The sequence below is a fragment of the Pipra filicauda genome, unplaced genomic scaffold, assembly GCF_003945595.2.
Source record: "Pipra filicauda isolate LSUMZ 115617 unplaced genomic scaffold, ASM394559v2 scaffold500_size419342_pilon, whole genome shotgun sequence".
Lineage (NCBI taxonomy): Eukaryota > Metazoa > Chordata > Aves > Passeriformes > Pipridae > Pipra > Pipra filicauda.
The window spans coordinates 179613-199455 of NW_024104644.1; the positions used below are offsets into that span (position 1 = coordinate 179613).

At 58.3% G+C, this 19843-nt stretch overlaps 2 protein-coding genes across 4 annotated transcripts in view; both read right to left on the minus strand.

Annotated features, from left to right (window-relative positions):
• Positions 1-329: 329 nt before the first annotated feature.
• LOC113987571 (NOTCH regulated ankyrin repeat protein) lies at positions 330-1171 on the minus strand. The gene has a single exon (XM_027720440.2). The coding sequence runs from the start codon at positions 988-990 to the stop codon at positions 637-639; it is 354 nt and encodes a 117-aa protein (XP_027576241.1). The 5' UTR covers positions 991-1171; the 3' UTR covers positions 330-636.
• An 11101-nt stretch (positions 1172-12272) lies between these two features.
• EXD3 (exonuclease 3'-5' domain containing 3) overlaps positions 12273-19843 on the minus strand; it is a 226210-nt gene continuing 218639 nt past the window's right edge. For all 3 annotated transcript variants that reach the window (XM_039386780.1, XM_039386779.1, XM_027720437.2), the window contains one exon: positions 12273-12800. In XM_039386780.1, coding sequence (XP_039242714.1) covers positions 12484-12800 — 317 coding nt within the window. In that variant the 3' untranslated portion in view covers positions 12273-12483. The remainder of the gene's footprint in view (positions 12801-19843) is intronic.

A 19843-nucleotide genomic window follows, 5' to 3' on the forward strand; every position in this document is an offset into this window, starting at 1 on the left:
AGCTCATCGACGGGCCATTGCGCCTGGAGCCGCGGCTGGCACGGGAGAGGGGACCCCAGCACCAGAGGGGGACGGCGGAGAGGCTTTTGGGGAGCGTTGAAATGAAATCGTTTCTGAGTCAGAATACTTTAAATGGGAGGGTTGGGAGCGAGGGGAGCGGGGAGAGGGATTAAATATTAGCGAGGAGGGACAGGGGGCGTTAAAGCATCTGCCCAGATGTCAAACTGAAACCGTGAATACTGTGAGTGCAGCCGAGGTAGATGGAGGAAAAAAAACATGTTACAGTAGGAAACAACCCTTGGAAGGAAAACCAAACCAAAACAACAAAAAAACCTTAAAAACGTAAAAGCGGTGGCGTGTTCTGCGTGGGGCCCCAAATCTTCGCCAAACCCCCCCCCGGGCGGGGGCGGGAGCAGCTCTGGCGTCCGGGGGAGAGGGGAGGGACCCCGGCATCGCCAGGGGAGAGCGGGGTGGGGGGGACCAGGCATCACCGAGGGAGCGGTCCCGGCATCACCGAGGGAGCGGTCCCGGCATCACCGAGGGAGCGGTCCCGGCATCACCGAGGGAGCGGTCCCGGCATCACCGAGGGAGCGGAAGGGGGGCAGCCCCGGCATCACCGGGGGAGCAGCCCCAGCATCACCGTGCGCCGGCAGAGTATTTGGCCTTGGTGATCAGGTAGAGGACGATGTCCTGGTGGCCCCCGAAGGCGGCGATGTGCAGAGCGCTCCAGCCGTCGCGGTTGGCCAGGCGGATATCAGCGCCGAACTTGACCAGGAGCTTGACGAGCTCGAGGTTGCCGTCGATGACGGACTGGTGCAGCGCCGTCTGCCCCTCGGGCCCGAAGGAGTTGACGTTGAACTCGCAGTTCGTCATGTTCTGCAGCAGCGACTGCAGCTCCTTGGTGTTGCCGCGCCGCACCGCCTCCTGGAACACCCGCTGGCTGGGGGGCGGCGGCGGCGCCGCGCACGGCGACACCTCGCTCTGGCTCATGCCGCCGCCTGGGCCCCGCCGCCCCGCATGGACGGCGACGGCGGCGCCCCCCCGGGCATGCGGCGGCGGGCGGGCGGTGCTGCGGTGCTGCCGGGGCTGGGGGTCCCGCTGGGGTCGCGGTGGGTCCCGATGGCCGCTCCCGGCCCCGCCGCTGCCGCGCTCGGTGCTGCGCTGGCTCCGCTCGCGCCCGTCTGGAGCGGCCCCGGCGCCGCGCGCGCCTTTTACCCGCCCTTTTATTTGCATAACAATGGCACGGCTGCGGGGGCGGGGCCGCGCGCCGCAAGCCCATTGGCCCCGACGGGCGGGGGGCGGAGACTCAGCGGGAGGATACGCCCCCCCCGGGAGGGTGAGCGGGAGGGGCCTGAGCGCTGCGAAGGCGGGAGGGGGCGGACGGGGGCGCTCCGGGCCCGGGAGCCCGGGACAGCCCGGGACAGCCCGGGATAGCCCAGCTCGGGACAGCCCAGCTCGGAACAGCCCGGGACAGCCCGGGATAGCCCAGCTCGGGACAGCCCAGCTCGGAACAGCCCGGGACAGCCCGGGACAGCCCGGGATAGCCCAGCTCGGGACAGCCCAGCTCGGAACAGCCCGGGACAGCCCGGGATAGCCCAGCTCGGGACAGCCCAGCTCGGGACAGCCCGGGACAGCCCGGGACAGCCCGGGACAGCCTAGCCCGGGACAGCCCAGCCCGAGACAGCCCGGGACAGCCCAGCTCGGGACAGTCCAGCCCGGCCCGGGACAGCCCGGCCCAGTATAGCCCGGGACAGTCCAGGACAGCCCGGCTCGGGACAGTCCAGTACAGTCCGGCCCGGGACAGCCCGGGACAGCCCAGTGCGGGACAGCTCAGCTCGGTACATCCCAGCTAGGCACAGACCGGGTCAGTACAGGCCGGCTGGCGGTAGCCTCGGCACGAGGGCATGATTGGCCAGGCGGGAGCAGCCGGCCCCGCCGCTCCCTGCAGCGCGGTGCTGGAACCGGTTTGTGCCCGTCCCCAAACATCCCTCGGGACTCCGCCAATGAGGGTCATCAAGGGGCTGCGGTTACCCCCGATTTGGGGGTGACACGGGATTGCTACGGGTTTGTGTCCTCATAAGCCAACCGGGATAGGTCAAGGAACAGGGTGGGAGGTTCAGCCCGCAGGGTCTGGCTGCTCTGGGGGCTCCCAGTGGGAGCTGCACTGGGTTTCAGGGACCTATGGGTGGGATTGATTTGGGGAGGGAAGATGCAACCGCCATTATGTCCCGCCAGCGCTGGAGTGACTCGGTTCTGTTGCCTGGGGCTTTATCCCGGGTTGGACCCACTGCCCAGCCGAGGACCACATTCCTGGTGCGGGAGCACTGGGAGCTGTGAACACTGCGGGGAGGTGGAAAAATGGGCAAAAAGGTACCTGAAAACACTGCATCAACCAGAAACGGTACTGGGGGAGCCCTCCCCTTCCCCCCGTGCCCATTTGGTCCCCGGGGAGCAAACGGCGGGTCTGGGTGGGAAGCAGCGTTCCTGGGCCAGCTCCCTCTGCCTCCGCCGGGCATTTGGTCAGCTGGAGCAGGACGGGAGGTGCGGGGAGAGACGAAGGAGCGTGTCATAAACCGAGGTGACAGCAGCCACGACAGGGGCAGCTGGGTGGCAAGCTGCTGTCACTTGGCACTGCTGGTGTGTCCTTTTGGGGAGGCAAAGAGAGAAATCAGCCAACTGATAAATTCGACCCTAGCTGATGAAACGTGCCATCTTGGAGCTGTCTGTCGCATGGCTGGAGGACAGTGGCCGTGAGCTAAGAGTGCGATTTGCCCCACGGCCTGTTTCTGTGGCTTTTCCCAGCAGCTGGAGGAGCCGGGGACGCCTCTGCCCCAGCTGGGTCCTTCTCCTTATCCCAGCCTGCTTTTGGCTGTAAGTTGGTAAAGCAGCTCTTGTTTTTCTTCCTGTAAGGGTCTGCCTTTCTAAGTCCATTTCTGCAGATAGTTTTTCTCATCCCTATCCCCACTCCTACCCCATTCCCATCTTCATACTCATCCCTATATCCATGCCCATCTCCCTGTCCAGATCCCCATCTCCATCCCATCCCTGTCTCCATCCTCATCCCATGCCTGTGCACCTACTCATCTCCATCCCCATCTCCATCCAATCCCCGTTCGTCCTATCCCCATCTCCATCTCAATCCACATCCCCATCTCCTTACCCATGCCCATCTCATCCCAACCCCTATCCCAATTCCATCTGTCTGGTCTCACTGGCTTCCCCAGGCCAGAGCTCTCCCAGTCACACCTTTCTAATGTGAACGTCGCAGCCCACTGTTCTCACGGAAAAAGGGGGATTGGGACGTGACCGTGGCCAGGAGCTGCAGGCTCTCCTCTGCTCTCCTGTGGCTGTTGCAGCTTCTCCCAGGATGTCTCTGTGCCACTGAGGCGCAGAGCCCCCACAGCACTGGCACAGGACACAGAGCTAGGCTCAGGGCTTGGAGCCCTGGGGGCTGTGCAGGAGCCAGGTTTGCCCGAGGACAGCGAAAAAGAGCCACTTCTGCCTGTCCCTCCCTGCGAGGGCCCCGTTCCGGGCAGGAGGTGGTGGCTCTGTCCCCATCACCCCAGCCATGGTGGCCGCGGGGATCACCAGTGGCGATCCCTGCCCTGCTGTCCCGGTGTCACTCGCCGTGGTGAGCCGTGACTCCTGGTGACTCACGGCAGCTTTGGTTGTGCCAGGGCCCGGCACAGCCTGGTAGTGCAAACAGCGGGGAGCGCGGGAGCCACCGCAGCCCGCGACCGTTCTCTGGCACTAATCCCAGCAAAGCCATCATGGCAAAGCTGGAAAAGAGAAGGCAGCGGGTCCTACGGCAGCTCTGCCGGAGCTGAGTGTGATGGCCTGAGGGTCGGGGCTCTGCTCTTCCAGGCTCGCCCTCTCCTTTCCACTCCTAAATATCCCGTGACAGCTGATTTTGTGCATTTACAGGCCATATCCTGCGAGGTGTGGAGCCCTGTGAGTGAGCCGTGGGAGAGTGGGAATTGCTCACACCTCCCCGGTCTGGGGCTTGGCCAGAGTTACATCCTCGCAAGCAAATCTGCATTAGCCAGTGACACTGGTGAGAAAAAGAGCCCGGGCAGGGACCCAGCCATGCAAATGTTCGGGGCTGGCAGGTGGGGGCAGGACTCGGCCTGGGAACGGGGCCAGAGAGGGAGGGAAAAGAGTGAAAAAGCAGAGGGGAAAAAAAAGGAAATTAAATTTTGAAACGGTGCGTTTCAACCTCAGCTTGTACCCAGCTCTGTAACCGGAGAGGAGCCGGGAGCGGTGTGACGGCCGGGTCAGGCTCCCCGCACGGCTCCGGCCGGGAAGGGGTTGCGGAGGGACCGATGGCCCCTGTCCCGGCTCCATGGGGCCCTGCAAAACCAGTAGTCCCACCCAGTGATTTATCTGCTCTCTTCTGAGACGAGGGGAAGACGTAGCGGGAGGTGGGGAAGGGACCCGGAGCTGCGATGCCTTAAGCGAACGGTCACGCCGAGAGGCGCGGAACAAATTTCCCCTCCTTAGGAGACGTGACGGCCAAATTTCCCCGTACTCGTGAGAGCCTGCGGGAGGGAGTAGGACCGGCTGCCACCGGCATTGCGGGCGGGGCTCGGAGCCGCCCCGGCGCTGGGCGCGTTGGGTGGGGCATGTAGCAACCCTTTCCCAAAAATCCCAGCGGGCAGTGCCCGTCCTCAGGCCAGGCGGACACAGCAGCGAGAGTCCAGCCACCCCCGGAGGCCTCCTTGAAGGGAGCCGGAGAGCCGGAGGGACGGATCCGGGGCAGGCGGCGAGGGGGCGTGCCCCCACTTAATTCATTAAAATGTGTCGGAGAGCGTGGGAAAGACGGGAGCTTTTCTTCCCAGCGCAGAGCCCCAGCGAAAGGCGTGCGAGGGAGAGCACCCTGCCCGCTCGGCTCCCCGGAGCCAGAGGAAGCGCGAAGGTTTCCTCCGCCGCTGCTCCGCCGGCGCTTTGCCTCCCGGCTTTTTGGCAAAGCGGTTGCCGGAGCGCCGGTGGGGAAACGTGGGGCTCGACAAATGCCGCCCGCCCGGCCGCGGGGATGTGGGATACGAGGATGTAGGGAGACCACCTGGGCCCAAGGGGCTGCGGTTGCTGTGTGGGAACAGTCTCCCTTGTGTGGATTCATCTTTGGGGGGAGGAAAGGGAATGCGGGGGGTTCAGGGGAAAACCTCCCTCCGTATGGTTGAGAGCTGCTCTGCTTGCAGTGGGGCACAAGCAGGGACACGGCCGTAGGACTGGCCTCATGCTCCCCCCATGGACACATCACACACTGTGAGCTTCCAGCAGCACTCAGACAGTGCCCGGGTGGGCTGGGACCTTGCAGCCCCTTCCAGCAGAGCTGCTAAGGCCAGTGGTGAGAATTTGTAAGGGAAACCTCATGGTCTTGCAGTGAGGACATGTGTGAGTGCCCCATGTCCTCTGCAGGGAGCATGGCATCACTAGCAAAGCTCTTACAAGTGGTTTGGGAAGCTCTGTGGACAAGGGGAGGCCCCAGACATCCTCCTGGGACACCCCCATCACAGGGGCCACTGCAGGAACACGGGCTGGGGACTGCCACTTCTCGTGGATGCCACTAAGGATGCTGCTCTGTGTAGTCCCTCCTTCCCAGCCTGTGACAAACAGGATTTAAAGTCTGAGTGAGACTCAAGCATGGTCATAGCCCTACAAGTGATCCTTGTTCTCTGGGGGAGACACAGGTGGAGGTGTCCGTGGGCTGGAGGACGTGGTGCTGGACTGTGCAGTTTGGGTTGTCTCACTGCAGCTTGACCTTTAACCACTCCAGTGCCCCATCTTATCAGTCCTTATCCTGCTGGAAATGCAGCTCCTCTGATGTAGCCTACAACCTCAGCATCTGACAGCATAAATATGTTCCTGGAGCAAAAGGCTACGAACTGGGATGTGCTTGGAGCTGAAGAACTGCCTAGTGCCACAGGCAGGGGTCTCCAGCTGCAGCAGTGTCCCAGTGCTGCCAGGTCATACTGAGACATCACCTTGACTGATATCCCTCTGGCCACTGAGTACACATGCACCAAACTGCCATGGTTCCAGCCCAGGCTCTGCCTCACGTGTCCCTGGCCAGGTGCTCTGGCAGCTGCTTGTGGGACTTCTGGTAATGGAAAACTGGCCTGTGGAGGGACCAAATATCCACTTTGCAGGTGCTGATAGAGTTGTTTGGAGGCACAGACCCTGGTTTCATGTGCCCTAGGCCAACCTTCCTGCCATAATTACCTTGTCCTGGGCCATCAGAATGATCTCCAGGATTGAATACAGTGTTAGTGCAGTGTTTTGGTGCTGGTAAATGACCATCTCCTGAGACATGTGGTCCCCAGGGCCACTTACCATGGAGTCACAGGCTGGTTTGGGTTGGAAAGGACTTTTAAAGTCCAGCTCATTCCAACCCCTTGCCAATGGGCAGAGACACCTTCCACTAGACCAAGTTGCTCTAGGCCTCATCCAACCTGGCCTTGAACACTTTCAGGCGTGGGGCACCCACAGCTTCTCTGGGCAACCTGTTTGATTGCATTGTGTGGCCACTCCTTTGCGGTGGCTGCAGGAATGGAGATATGTCACCCCACTGCTCCCACTGCATAGTTACCCCAAAAGACACATTACAGATCACCAGGGCTGGCCTGGGGACCTGGTGACTGCTCCATGGGGACATCCCTGGGATCTGAGCAGGCTCGGGGGTAATGTGACCATAATCCCTGTGGAACGTGCCTGGTGAGCGTGTGTAAGCTCATTTGCCTGGGAGCTGTGCCCACATATTGGCAGGCTGATGGGAAGGGTCTGGTCCCAGGCTATTTCCCAGGGAGCAAACATCTTCCTGACCAATGCATATGTCCTTCCTTGTGTGGCACTGACACCTCTCTCGTCTCCCTGCCCCAGCGAGGGGCCAGCAACAGTGACCCCCGGCTCATGGGAGCAGCATTGCCATGGTGTGGGGCAGCATAAGGGTCTGAGCTTGCAGCCAGTCAAGGGCTCTCAGCCCTGGGTCTGTGCCCAGAGACACGACAGTTTGTTTGAAAACGGCAACCAAGCAACTGGGAGCTCAAATGGAGCATCCGGCTGGAAGAGCGGCTCCGTGATGAGGATGGGCAGCAGTACAGCCCTCATCCTTCTCCTCCTCCCCTGCCTCACCAGCTGCCTTAGGGATTGACGAGCACTAGTTCAAGGCACAAAGTCACGCCAGGGAAAACTGAGCTGGTTTCTGTGAGCCGGTCAAATATGCGGTGAGGTTTCCGCTCCAGATTACTGGAGGAAGGAAGTTTGCTCGGAAGGGGATGGGGATAAGGTGGAGGAGAAGGGAGGGAAGTGCATTCCTGCCTGATGAGGAACAATGTTGATATATTCATTTGTAAACTAAAGCTGGCCTGAGCGTCAAACACCTTGTCCCCATCAAGCTCCAAAGGATGTGCAGGAATACACAAGGAGAGGAGAGGAACCTTCTGACATCCGATGCAGTGTGTGGTTTCCCAGGGCTGAGGGATGGATGCTGTTTAGTCAGGTCTCATTCATGAGCAATAAAACCCTTCTCCAATGCTGCTTTATCCCAGGGTCCCCCCATGATCACATCCTGCCATGCAAGGGCAGGAGCTGAGCACGGGTGAAACACCTGGGGGATCGATGGTTTCCTGGAGCCCACCCAGAGCCCCCATCCCTGCTGGGGCTGCCCTTCCCACACAGGATCAAATGGCTCCATAAAAGCATGGAGGGCTCATTACTGCCCTAATAAATGTTAAACATTAGTATGACGCAGACAATGGGATTTTGTAATTATCTCTTTTTTAAGCAGCCAGATAGGGAAACAATACTGTTGGCTGATTAAAAAGCTCCTTTAATTCCCTTTGATCTGTATCCACCATTCAAAACTGGACAATTTATTACTTCCTGGATGCTCCTCAAGGCTGATTGGATGTGGAATTTGCTGTTGACTGTGTCTATGACTGGAGGTGACCTTGCTGCACAGATCCCATCACGGCATCACCTCCTGTGGGCAGCAGGAAGGGAGAGGTGCTGTGCTGGGTCACAGCTGCCACCCCTGTCCCCAGGAGCTGGATGGGATCCTCTGGGAGCTGTTTCATGCCACGTCCACAGGTACACATGACCTGCTGGTGTCTGCCCTGGGTTGGTCTCCTAAAAAAAGTCCCACAGTGGTGATCTTGCCCTAGCACAGCCCTGACTGTAAACACAAAAGCTCTCCCCAAAATCGGTGGAGCTGACAGGCAGATAAAGTCCGGGAGGTGTCAAGAACATGACCCTACTGTCCCCAGGGTTCAGAAGGGAAAGCATTCTTCTAGGCAGCTGTCCCCAGGTGAGGGACAGGGCCATGTGTCCCTGTTTCCCAACAGCTCCCCTCTGCAGTGAAAGGGGTGGCAGACAGATATGAAACCACAGCTCTGGAAAACCCAGTAAGCAAAGGCCAGAAGTGCCCATGGGTGGTCAGATGTCCATGTGACTCAGCAGCTTCCTCCACATGGGGTCTGGACAGGTTCATCCCATTCTGGAGAGGTTCGTCCCACTCTGGATGAACATTCCACAGCATGACAAAACACCGCTCACCACATGGGCCAGCAACGGGAGGCTCTGATCATTCCTGCTTTGCCTTATCCCCAGTTTCTGCCATCCCAGAACAACTCCTGAAGAAGCAGGATGCTGACACATGGCTGAGTCTGCATGGAGCCCAGGGGGCTGGGCAGCTCAGCCTCTGGTGTGGGCAGTCCCTTGCTCACCGGCTGCAGTGACCCCACTGGTACCTCTCACCAGTGGCTGGCATAGAGGGGCTGCTGGCAAAGCACGAGCCTCGTTCACCCCCTGCTCACAGGACACTCTTTAAGGTCCCCACATGCTCCAGGGAGCTGGGGGCTTGGTGGTCCATAAGGATATGGCAACTCCAGTGGCATCCAGGAAGAAGGTGGCCTATGCACTGGAGGAGCCAATGTTTGGCAGAGCATCAAGGGTTCTGAACCTGAACCTAAGAACATCCTGCTTCCAGGCATTGAACAGATCACCTGGACACACAGGGACAACAGCAAAACTCCCAGAGCCAGAGCACCAGCCCAAGGCTGAGAGTGGCAGGATGTCCTCAAGGGGCCAGATACAGCATCTGCAATCATTGGGCAGCGGCTGCCTCAGGTGGGTGCTGGGGATTCCTCAGCGGGGATCCCATGTGCTCCTGCCACCCAGGCCGGACACTTGAGGAATCTGGAAAGGGCTTAAAGGAGAACACTGTACTGGCAGTCTCAGGCAACCTTCGGGCCCCTGAGCTGGGATGAGGAGGGACAGAGGGATGGAGAGATGCAGAGATGGAGAGCTTCAGGGTCGGTGGCACAGATGGTTGAGAACATATGCCATGGCCCATACTGCTGAGATTACAGCTGGCATACTGGGAGCAGCTCCATCCAAGTGTGTCCATGTCCAAGCAAGGTCACTGTCCTGTCACAGCACCAAATACAACTCAGGCCAGAGGGACCTCAGCTGCCCCATGCTGCCATTAGGAATTGGGGACACTTTGTAAACATCTGCCCATGACATAGAGGCAGAAAACCTGTTATCATGAGTGCTGTTTCCTAGTGCCAAAGCTCTGCTTTCACATGGGATTCAGTCCTGGAGCTCACCCTGATGGTTCAAGACAAAGTAATTGTGGCCCAGAGGTGCGGAGGTTGGTTCAAGGCACATAAAACCAGGGTCTTTGTCTCCAGACAACTGTAACATCACCAACAGAGCAGATATTTGGTCCCTCCATGTGCCAGTTTTCCAGGACCAGAAGGCCCACAAGCAGTTGCCAGCATACCAGGCCAGGTACATGCGATGGTGCCAGTTTGTCCCCTGATGTTACTGCCTGGCCCAAAGCTGTTGTACCAGAAACATGATAAAAATGACCTGGGGGTAAAAGTGAAGGGGACATTTCCATTTTAGATGAAGAGGGAATTAAGAAAAACACATTAACACCAAGAGAGAGCACAGGGCTGGAAAACAAGGAAGTGAAAGACAATTGCTTCAAGATTATGTGCAAAAAAATGTAGACGGCTGAGAAGACAAAAAAATGGAAAGAGTGGATGGAACAATGACAGCCATGGAGGACAAGATGAGCAGCAGGCATTTTAATCCCATTACGAGAAATAATCCCCATGGCTGGAGGTGTCAGTGCACATTCAGGAAGGTGTGCCAGGATCCAGGAGCCTCCAGTCAAGTGGGAAAATCCCTGTTTTTCTTCTGCCCATCTCTAGGAGCAGCAGCCATCTCCAGCATAAACTAAGAGAGATAGGAAAGGAGGGATGAAGGTGGTGGTGAGGGAAGGTTTTGCTCAAAGACTGGTTTCGGCTGGTGAGCTCCAGTGCTGGGCACCCACTGGCCTGGACAGTGAATGGTCCTGGGGCACCTGGGCAGTGCCATGGCAAGGCTGGGCTGTGGGGGCTCCATGGGGCCAGACCCTACCCCAGGGCCAGGGGATCAGAGGGAACAGATGCGGCCTTCCTTGTCTGTGACTGTATGGGAAGGAGAGGAGAGGAAAAGGAGAGGAGAGCAGATAGAGCCTTTTAAGAAATTCCTCAAACCCAGCACCCCCACATAGCCAAAGCCTTGGCAGCAGGAGGTGTGATCCCTATGTCTATCACTCCATGGGCAGAGCAGTGGCTGAGGCTGGGGTTCTTGCTGACACATGACCACTCCCTGACAGACACTGCTGTGATGATGATGATGGTGATTCTCAGCCATGGAGGAGGCTTTCTCTCCAAGTTCTGTCAGCCAAGTGTAGGGAAAGAGGGAATAACCCCCCCCCAAATCTCCTGGGAAACACAGATCTTGTAGGTGACTCTCACCCCTGTGTGTCCCAATGGGAAGGGGCCAGGCTTAGCATCCCTGTCCTCCCAAAATGGGTCCAAACCTTTCATGTGCAGGGCCAGTGGTGCATGCTGAGGTGGTGACAGCCCCTCTGTCACGGTGACACTGGTGTCCACCTCGACTTTGTTCATCACTGGTGAAGGAGATGCTGTTATTTTATGCTTCCACTTGACAGGGATGAAGCTCCATGGCAGCAATCAAGGGGCAGCGGGTAGCTGTGGCAGGGCTGTGAGATAGATGGGGACAGTGGGGTGGGCACAGGGATTATCTGCCATCTTCTGATGGAAACAGAGACAAAATGACACACTGTGGCCATGGAAAGTGTCACCAGAGGGTCATGTCCATGGTCAGGACTCACCTAGGACCACTAGGGAGTGAGAATGGGCACAGTGTAGGTACAGTCACGTTTCAGGGTCACTTAATTAATGCTCAGATAGGGTCTTGTGGAAAGAGAGATATTAAAAGTGGAAAAATTATTTTTTTTTCTTAAAGCGTTGAGCTGGAGGGTGAGATGTCCCTTGGGGGGGGGGGAAGGACCCCCTGGCACTGTGTGACCAGGAGCTCTGGAAGAGGGAAAGTGAGTCCTGCAGTGCAGGTGCTTCCCTGGCCCAAAAATGTCACACCTCAGCCAAGAGCACCTCGGGCCCTCTCAGCAATAACAGCAGGGCCTGGAAGTTAACCTGGATTAGAAGGGAAGTTTTGCAAACACTCCTCTGTTGTAGGGTGAAGTGGTGTGAGCCTGGCCCTGGATCTGGAGGCACCCAACAGAAGTGCCTGGAGCTTTGGACAGGCCTGCCTGGACTCCTCGCCTCTCCTGGGATCTCCACAGCTTGTGCAGCCTCCTCTGGGTGCTGGCCAGTCCCACCAGTGACACTGGTTGCTGGAGGTGGTGGGACCACATGCCTCACTGCCAGTCCTGCTGCCTCCACACAGAGCCTCAGGCACGTGGGTGCCCTGAGGGACCACCCCAGGGAGGCAGGTGGCTGTAGCTTTGGCACCACTGGGACCCCCCAGGACCAACCTGGCTCTGCTGGGGCATCTCAGATCCCAGCACAGGCAGATGTGGATGCCAGTGGGTATCGTGGTGCACCCGGAGATTTCCCTGACCCCAGAAGTGCTCAGCCCCCTGGGACTCCTGCACCTACTGATCACCTCTGAGGAATGCTGGAAGAACAGGATCAGGGTGAGCAGGATACTGGTTGTGGTGTGGCACATGTCCCACAAGCTGGGAGCACTCCAGGCACTGGAGATGCTCTCCCCTGTGCTGCTGTTGGGGACGAAGCTCCTGGGTCCCCACCATGAGTGACCAGGTAGAGGGGCACTGGGGCGAGGGTGTCATGGGGTCAGCACTGCTGGGGTGATGATTTTGGTTTGGAGACCTCTGCTACCCTCTTGCCATGCCCAGCCTGGAGAGGGGCAGAAATAAAGCAAAAGGTTCATTCCCTGGCTACCTCTACTTTAATGATCACATGGAGGCCACGTGTTTTTTGGCTGTTGCAAACCATTAGTGCAACTGTGTCAGTGCTCCATGGTGGATGCCAAAACAAGAGCCCCCCTGCTTCCAGCCTCTTACTGCAAACCCATGGCCCAAAATCCGCTGAGGTTCCTTGCGTAGTTCCCTGTCTCACTGTCAAGCCCCTGCATCCTCCCTCAGCTCAGCTCATAGACGCTTTGTGCATCCCCCGAGGCCAAAAGAACATCCTGAAACTGGGCCACGACACGTCCAAAATGGGACCCCTCCCAAAACACCTTCCCACAGCAGGAGCAGCAGTAGAAGTCGGTGAGCTCAGCTCTGTCCAGCACCCCGGGGGGGATGGCATCGACCTGCAGGACTGTGCCTCCCTCCAGCACTGCATCTGCCCCTCGCCGCTCCAGCTCCTCTGGCTGCTCTCTGTGCGCGGTGCAGCCGGGCTGGGCTGTGTCACGGGCTGGCACGGTGACATCGCACAGCTGGCTCCCTGGGCACACTGTGGAGAGAGGAGACAGCACATGACATCAGCCGCTGCTGTGATTAGCAGAGTCTGTGTTCATCCATGTGAGCGACCCTTGTGAGGGGCCCGTCATACCTGCAGGGGGTCCAGGCTCTATCCTGCATCCCAAGGAGGAGCATCCCATGAATTTGGGAGAAGGGGCGGTCACCAGCATCCACCAACTGCCTGCCCTGAGCGTGGCACCTCTGCCGTGTCCTGGGATCTGTTCCAGTCTTGGTAACTGCACCAGTGCTACTGCTATACTGGGTGCAATGGTTTTTCCTCCCTGTTGCAGGTCAGGCAGAGCTGTTCTCCAAGCTGGGCTGGGCCCCCCACCCATGGCTGTGTTATGGGACAACCAACAGCAAGGTTGCCCTTACTGCTGTTTAAATTAAACCATCACCATCATTCCCAGCTGTCTGTGCTGTTCATGACACCCATGACTCTCCTGACCTGCTCATGGACACGACGCCTTGGGGTATCTGTGGCCTCATTCCTCATCTCCCATACGTGACCCCCCATCTCCCACCACAAACACATGACCGTGGGGTGCCCCACAAGGGACGCTGTGGGGTGTGATGTGGGGCCATGTCCCACGAGCTGTTCCTGCATGCCCCCAGCATGGGGGGATCATTTCCATGGCACACCCAGTACCACACCCCCCTGGCAGCTTTGGCAGCTCGGTGCAGGCTCTCACACCCGTAGCAGGGACACGGCACGTCGCTGGATCTGGGCAGCGGAAGCTGAGGGCTGAGCTGCCTCCCATCCATCAGGATGCCTGGCAGCTGGGGACAGGCTGCAGTTATTGCTATGGGATGACTCAGTTTTGGCAGGGGGAGACTGTCCTGCCCAGGCACCAACTAAGACAACAAAGGGCATCCTGCATCACTCCAGTGCCAGCTCTGGGGTGTCCAGCCTGCCCTTTCCAGGATCACAGGGACCCCATCGGGAGCCACCTGGGACAGAGAGGGACACCAGCATTCCTGGCTGGCTCTTCCCTGCGTCCCAAAGCTGTCAAGAGCTTGGGATATGCTGGGATTATCATGAGGGAAAGCAAGGCTGAGGACAACCCTGAAATGGCCATCTCATCTTGGCAGAGCCACCCCATCCTGGCAGAACCGCCCCATGGCTGTCCAGAAGAGCCTGGACCTACCAGTACTGGAGCAGAAAGAGCTGCAGCCCAGAAGGGGTGTGGAAGGCTCAGCTCACACCAGCCCCTGGTTCAGGGGTGCTCCCCGGAGCCCCCCCAGCCCTTCCACACCTCCCCAGAGGAGATGACCAGATGGAGCTGGTGGGACACAGTCACCTCTGTTTCCCAAAAGACAAGTAGCCACCCTCAGGGTCATGGCTGTCACTGGAGATGTTCTCAGGGTGGATTTGCAGACCAGCCCTGCACCACCACACCACTCATGAGTGGCACAAGTTTTTGATCTGCTGCCACGGCACGAGGGGAAGCAGCCCCAAGCCCCAGCCCAGCCACTGGGCAAGAGTCAGGCTCACCATCGCTGTGGCCTGGGCAAGTGCCCCATGGCCCCACTTGTAGATGGGCCTTTCCTTCATCTCCTGCATCTGCTTCAGACATGAAGTGGCATCCATCCTTAGAGGGAAAACAGTGACCTTGATTTTCCATTTTCTCCAGTTTCTGGCAAGTGGTGAAGCACCCAGGCTGCTCTCGGGAGATTCCTGAGACAGCTGGAGCAGGTACACAGAGGAGGAGCCCATTTCCCAGGGATTCCTCTAGGACAAAGCCTGTCAGCAGATGGCAGATCCCCATGGCAGGAGCAGGGGCTCTGTCCTTGCCCCATTCCTGCCTCCCTCTGCCCTGTGCTACATGGTGACACGGGGTGGCCTCTACCTGGGCACCCTTTTCTCTCATTGTCCCCACTCTCGGGCACATGATCCTGGAGGGAGGGACATCAGCCTTAGGTGAGACTTTTAGATCCAACCATAACAGAAATGATGCTACCAGCACTAAGCACCCATGGACAACAACTTTCCTCATCATGGAGCCTAAAGAATTCCCCGGCCGGGACACAGCACTGGAACACCAACACTCTGTGTGCCTGCAGGGGTCCTGAGCAATTTGCTCTCCTTTCCAACATGCTCCCTCTGCTGCCCTGCCGCTGGTGGGTAAAGCCAATAGCAGACTCCTTCTTCCCTGCACAGGGGGTGAGAAACCTCCAGCTCCCCCAAACACCCCAATCCAACCCTCCTGGGCTCGTGGGAAAAAGGCAGGCAGGGAGGGAAAGTTCATCCCTTAAAAGCCTGGGGAGAGAAAGGCTGTGATGGTCACCCTGTATTCTGCCTTTGCTTGCACCAGCCCCCTCCTAATTGTGGCTCTTCAAAGGGTTGAGAATGCTACATCACTTCAAAGTGACCATTTCTGAATGGGAGCTTGTAAAACCCCTTCTCCCCCTCCCACCAAATTCTTCCCAGGGCTTTTGAAGATGCCTGCACTCCCCTCACTGCCGTGGTTAAAGGGCCACTAGGCACCAGGCACAGGATACCAGCCGGGCACATGGGAAAACTGCACTGGGAAAAGGTTGGACCCCCAAGAAAAACGGGGGTTTCCTGGAGAAAAGGGGGATTTTTTGAAGGAAGTTTTTTTTCTCCCCTTTGAGACAGGCAGAGTCCTCCCCGGAGGAGTTGCAGCTCCCCCGGGGCTGCAGCCCAGCTCTCCTGGTTGCTGCACACCCTGGAGTTACGATGGAGATGGAGCAAAGGGCATGTGTGGGGTGCATGGGGCTGCGGGGAGCTCAGTATATCCTTTCAACATGCAGGGAGTTTGTCAGATCCCCAGCTTCCAGAGCTCTCTGAGGTTCACACCAAAGGCTGGATTTCCACTGTATACCCGTGGAGGAGAAAGGAAAGCCATTCCTTAACAAATCGATTCGAAACACCTCTTGGGAACTAATAATCCTGTTATAAAACATCTTGAAAATAAAAACCCCTTTGCCTCTTGCCTGGGTCACCCCGGGGATGACAGAACCTGGATGGGCGGGCTGAGCCCTGCAGCCCCCCAGCACCCTGGGGCTGAGCACCCACACGTGTTAGTGCTGCAGAGCTCCACGGGCAGCAAGGATCATCCTTATCCCCAAGCACTATCTGCAACCAGGCAGACCTGCTCAGCACAAGAGCCATTTCCTCCTGGCCTAGCACGTGCTGCCCACTCACACTGCCACCTCCTGCCCACCCCTGCTCGCCCATGGGAATTAATCCCATTCCTGCATCAGGGGCACACAGTATTTCTGCATCAGGGATGAGCCAGGACAACACACCCTGGGCTGAGGAAGGCCACCTTCAGCAGTGGGATCTCACCTCTGTAGCAGCCTGCTTTGTGCTCAAGCTATTGCCATGTGCCCCAGAGCCGGGCGGCCCCACGCTCCACAAGGTTGGGTGCAGCAGGAGCCCTATGGCCTGGAATGGATCCTCTTCCTTCAGTCCCCAGCCACCAGCACCAAGACAGTGAGGCAGAGCCCCGCCAAAGGCACATCTCACACTCTGGGCACTGCATGGGCTCTGGTGCCTGGGAACTCACAGTCTCTTCACCCCAGGGGACACAGAGCCCCAAGGGCACAGCAGCATCCAGCACCCCAGACCCCACAGCTGCAGGCCGTCACTCTGGTGGTCCCACATGAACCGTGAACTATTGCCACAGGCAGGCTGTGAGGGGCAAGGTGACTTGTCTCAAGGCAGGGACAGGGCAGGAGTCACAGCTCCATGTGCCCCACTGTGAGGTCCTGCCCATGGATGGGGGGCTGAGCCCAATGGGAGGGACATGGCAGGGATGGGGGGATGCACACCCCCACCCACAGAGGGTCCCTTAGCACTGTGGAGGTCACACTGAAAGGCCTCTGTGATGGTGATACGGTGACCTGTAGTCTCTACAACCTATTCTGTTGGCTGCAATGCCGGAGTGCTGGGTCAGCACTGGGACCCATCATGGCAGGATGGGGGGAAACAGCAGGGCCTGGAAATCTGGGACAGAGCAGGATCAGGGCAAACCTTCTTTGAACCAGTGCCCATTTCCCTTTCCCAGCCCACACAGCCCTGATTTGGCTGGAAACAACCTGTCCCCACATGTGTGAGCCCTGGGCACCCCCAGGGTTTCAGTGTCAGGGTGCTGGCTTGTAAGCCCAACTTCCCAGGGGTGCCAAGTACTTCTGCCCAAAGTCTTGCTCCCCAGGCCCTGTTTCTTGCCCAGGTCCCTCTGTGTCAACCCAGCCTGAACCAAGACCTTGGGACGAGGAGCCATGTGCCTGTCCAGGCTGGCTCAGGTGAGGACCTGGCAGCTCCAGCTGCCTCCGGAGAGGCCGTGGGTCTGGCAGGCCTGTGCCAGCACTGAGCCCTGCGCCAGCCGCACCCAGCGCCATCGCAACCGCGTGTGGGGGCTCGGCCTCAGCCTGGGCTGGGGTGTTTGGGAGAAAGCTCACAGCGTCCAGGCTTTGCACAGGGCTGAAGCAGACCTGGGAGCATTCTTGGAGTACAAAGGTGCATGGGAAACCTCAGCCGTGGTGAGAGATCAGCCTGATAAGAGGAGTTACGAGCCTGAGAAATGTGCTGATTGCAGGGCACTGAAGATGCCTGGTTATCTTTTCCTCCTCGATAAGACAGATAAACAAAGGACAAAGGACCCGGGATTGTGCAACCTGGGCTGCAGTAGCCTGGCCATGATCTTAAGATGTTCCCAGGGTGGAGGAGGGAGGATGAGCTCAAGCAAGAGGCACCTTCAATTGCTCTCATCTCCCGGTGCTGCTGTGGGAGAGAACCCTGCCAGATCCTGCATCCAGTGCCAGGCAGCAGCAACGGTCCTGGCTCCAAATGGCTCCCAGCTCCTTCCCAGGGCATGCTGGGCACAGTGCCCCTGTCAGCAGGCACAGCAGAGCTCTGCAAACCCGCAGCCATGACAATGTCACCGGGTCTCCAGCTCAGCTGTGATTTTCCACATGAGCAAATGAAATTCTGCTGAAGAGGGGAAGCTGGCAGAGCACAACCCATCTGGGGGGCTTTTCTGGCTGGTCTTGCCACTGCAGCTCCCAGTCCCATCCCTGCCCCACCTGGGGACATGAGGATGCTCCCATCATCCCACTGTGCCCTGGAGAAAAGACAGTTTAATTGTGTGGGGTTGCCTGGTCTGAGGGTGAAAGGGCTGGGGACCCCCTGGGATCCAGCAGTGCAACCCTCCAGGAATCTATCCTTTTCCCTGTGGAAGTGTTCAGAGCAGCCTGAGACACTGGGTGTGCCTTGGCCTCTCCCACACACTGGGTCTGGTATAAGGCAATGAGGTTCCATGGGTATGAGAGTGCTCCTGGGAAAGCACAGGAACCTCTTGCCCTTTCCACATGGCAATAAGGCGAATGTGATGCTCACAGCAAAGCCAAATGTTGTAGATCAGGGAATCATGGAAGGAAAAAAATTGCACCCAGCCTTAGGGCTGTGGATGCGTAGTGGGCTCTTCCTGCTGAGCACCTGGCTAACGGCAGTGGGTCTCACCAGCCCTCAGCTGTCCCAGTGTGCTGGCTGTAGAGGAGGGACCTGGGACTCTCCTGGTGTCACCCTGGCTGGGAGCTGATGCACAGCCTTTCCTGCACCGTCTTCCGCAGCTCTTCCTTCCGCAGCTCTGCCTGCCCTGTGCTGTCTCTGCCCACTTTTCCCCAGGCTGGTAGTGGAGCTGAGAGTGAGATGGGAAAGAAACCCCAAGTCACTGCTCAGGCTGGCAGGGGCAAGGTGAGTGCTCGAGCTGCCCAACACCATCCTGGCACCCAGTGCAGGGACATTCTGGCTGCTCCTCCAGCCACCCAATGGGGCTGTCTGGGACGTATCCTGCACCTGCAGGATGTGGTGTTGGAGGAGAAGCTGGGTAGTGCAGATCTCACTGGTCTCCAGAACCAGCTCTGGCAGCTGGTCAGGGAGGTGCTCACCCAGCATGGGTGAGTGTCCCTGAGCACCCCCGGCCACTCTCCAGCAGGGAGCAGAGGCTCTGCTGTGCCTGCCTAGCAGCACAGACCCAAGGGAAGCAGGACCAATTGTTTTCATCTTTTGCAGCATGTTTTAGATGGCAAGGGGGGATTTTACAATTAAAGTAGCCTCCTCTGGTGAATCCCAATCTGATGGAATGTGCTACATCCTCGCCTTTCCCAGAGACCAGACTTCATCTGGCAGAGCACCCCTCAAGCACTGGGGCACCGTGCCAGCTGTTTTTACTGCACTGACTAAGCAAGAAGCTTCCCCGTGCCAGACAAGAGTCTGTGACACAGCCCATCCCTCTGGGTCATTCAGGAGCCACACGCTGTCAATGCCTCCAGCGAGGTCTTTCCTGTGCCCTGTGGTGACCCACAGCCCTGCTCCTCTCTCTGTCCCAGCTCCAGTCTGCTCCAGGCACTCGGGGTGCTCAGAGCATCCCACTGGGAAAAAGGCATCACATGGCAAAGCTATCAGGGCCTGAAACTAATTTCTAGCCCTTCCATCAAAGCCCTCATGCAGGGAAACTGTGGCTGTGTCAGGGAAAATGTTCCCTAAAACCTTTGAAAGCCCTAGGTCCAAGTAAAAATGAGCTATTGCAGGATGAATAATTGGCCCTTCCTCATTTGGAAGCCCTGTTATAAAAATCCAGGAGCCTAACTGAGCAGCACCGGCCTGAGGTTGGCTGCAGATGAACCCCAGGACTCTGGAGCATCTGGGCTAGCCGTAGGATTGTGTTGAGAGGTGGTCCTGCAGGATCCATCCCCATTACCCATCCGCCCCAGCACTCATAGGCTCCGCCCCAGCACTCATAGGCTCCTCCCCATGAGAGGAGGATCCCTTCTTGCCTGGAAGCAGGAGCAGGGAAAAGGCATTTTCTTACCTTTCAAGCAGCAGTACCTGGCCATGGTCTGGGGGTTAATCCATGTTCAGTGACATGATGGAGATGACATGGCCTAGGCTGGAGTCAGGGGACAGGGGCCAGTTCTGATGTGGGCTGTGGGTGCTGAACTCCCCACGCCATGTGTTGAGCCACAACTGGGGGCAGAGCGGGTCCCTGCCACCAACCCCTCCAGAAG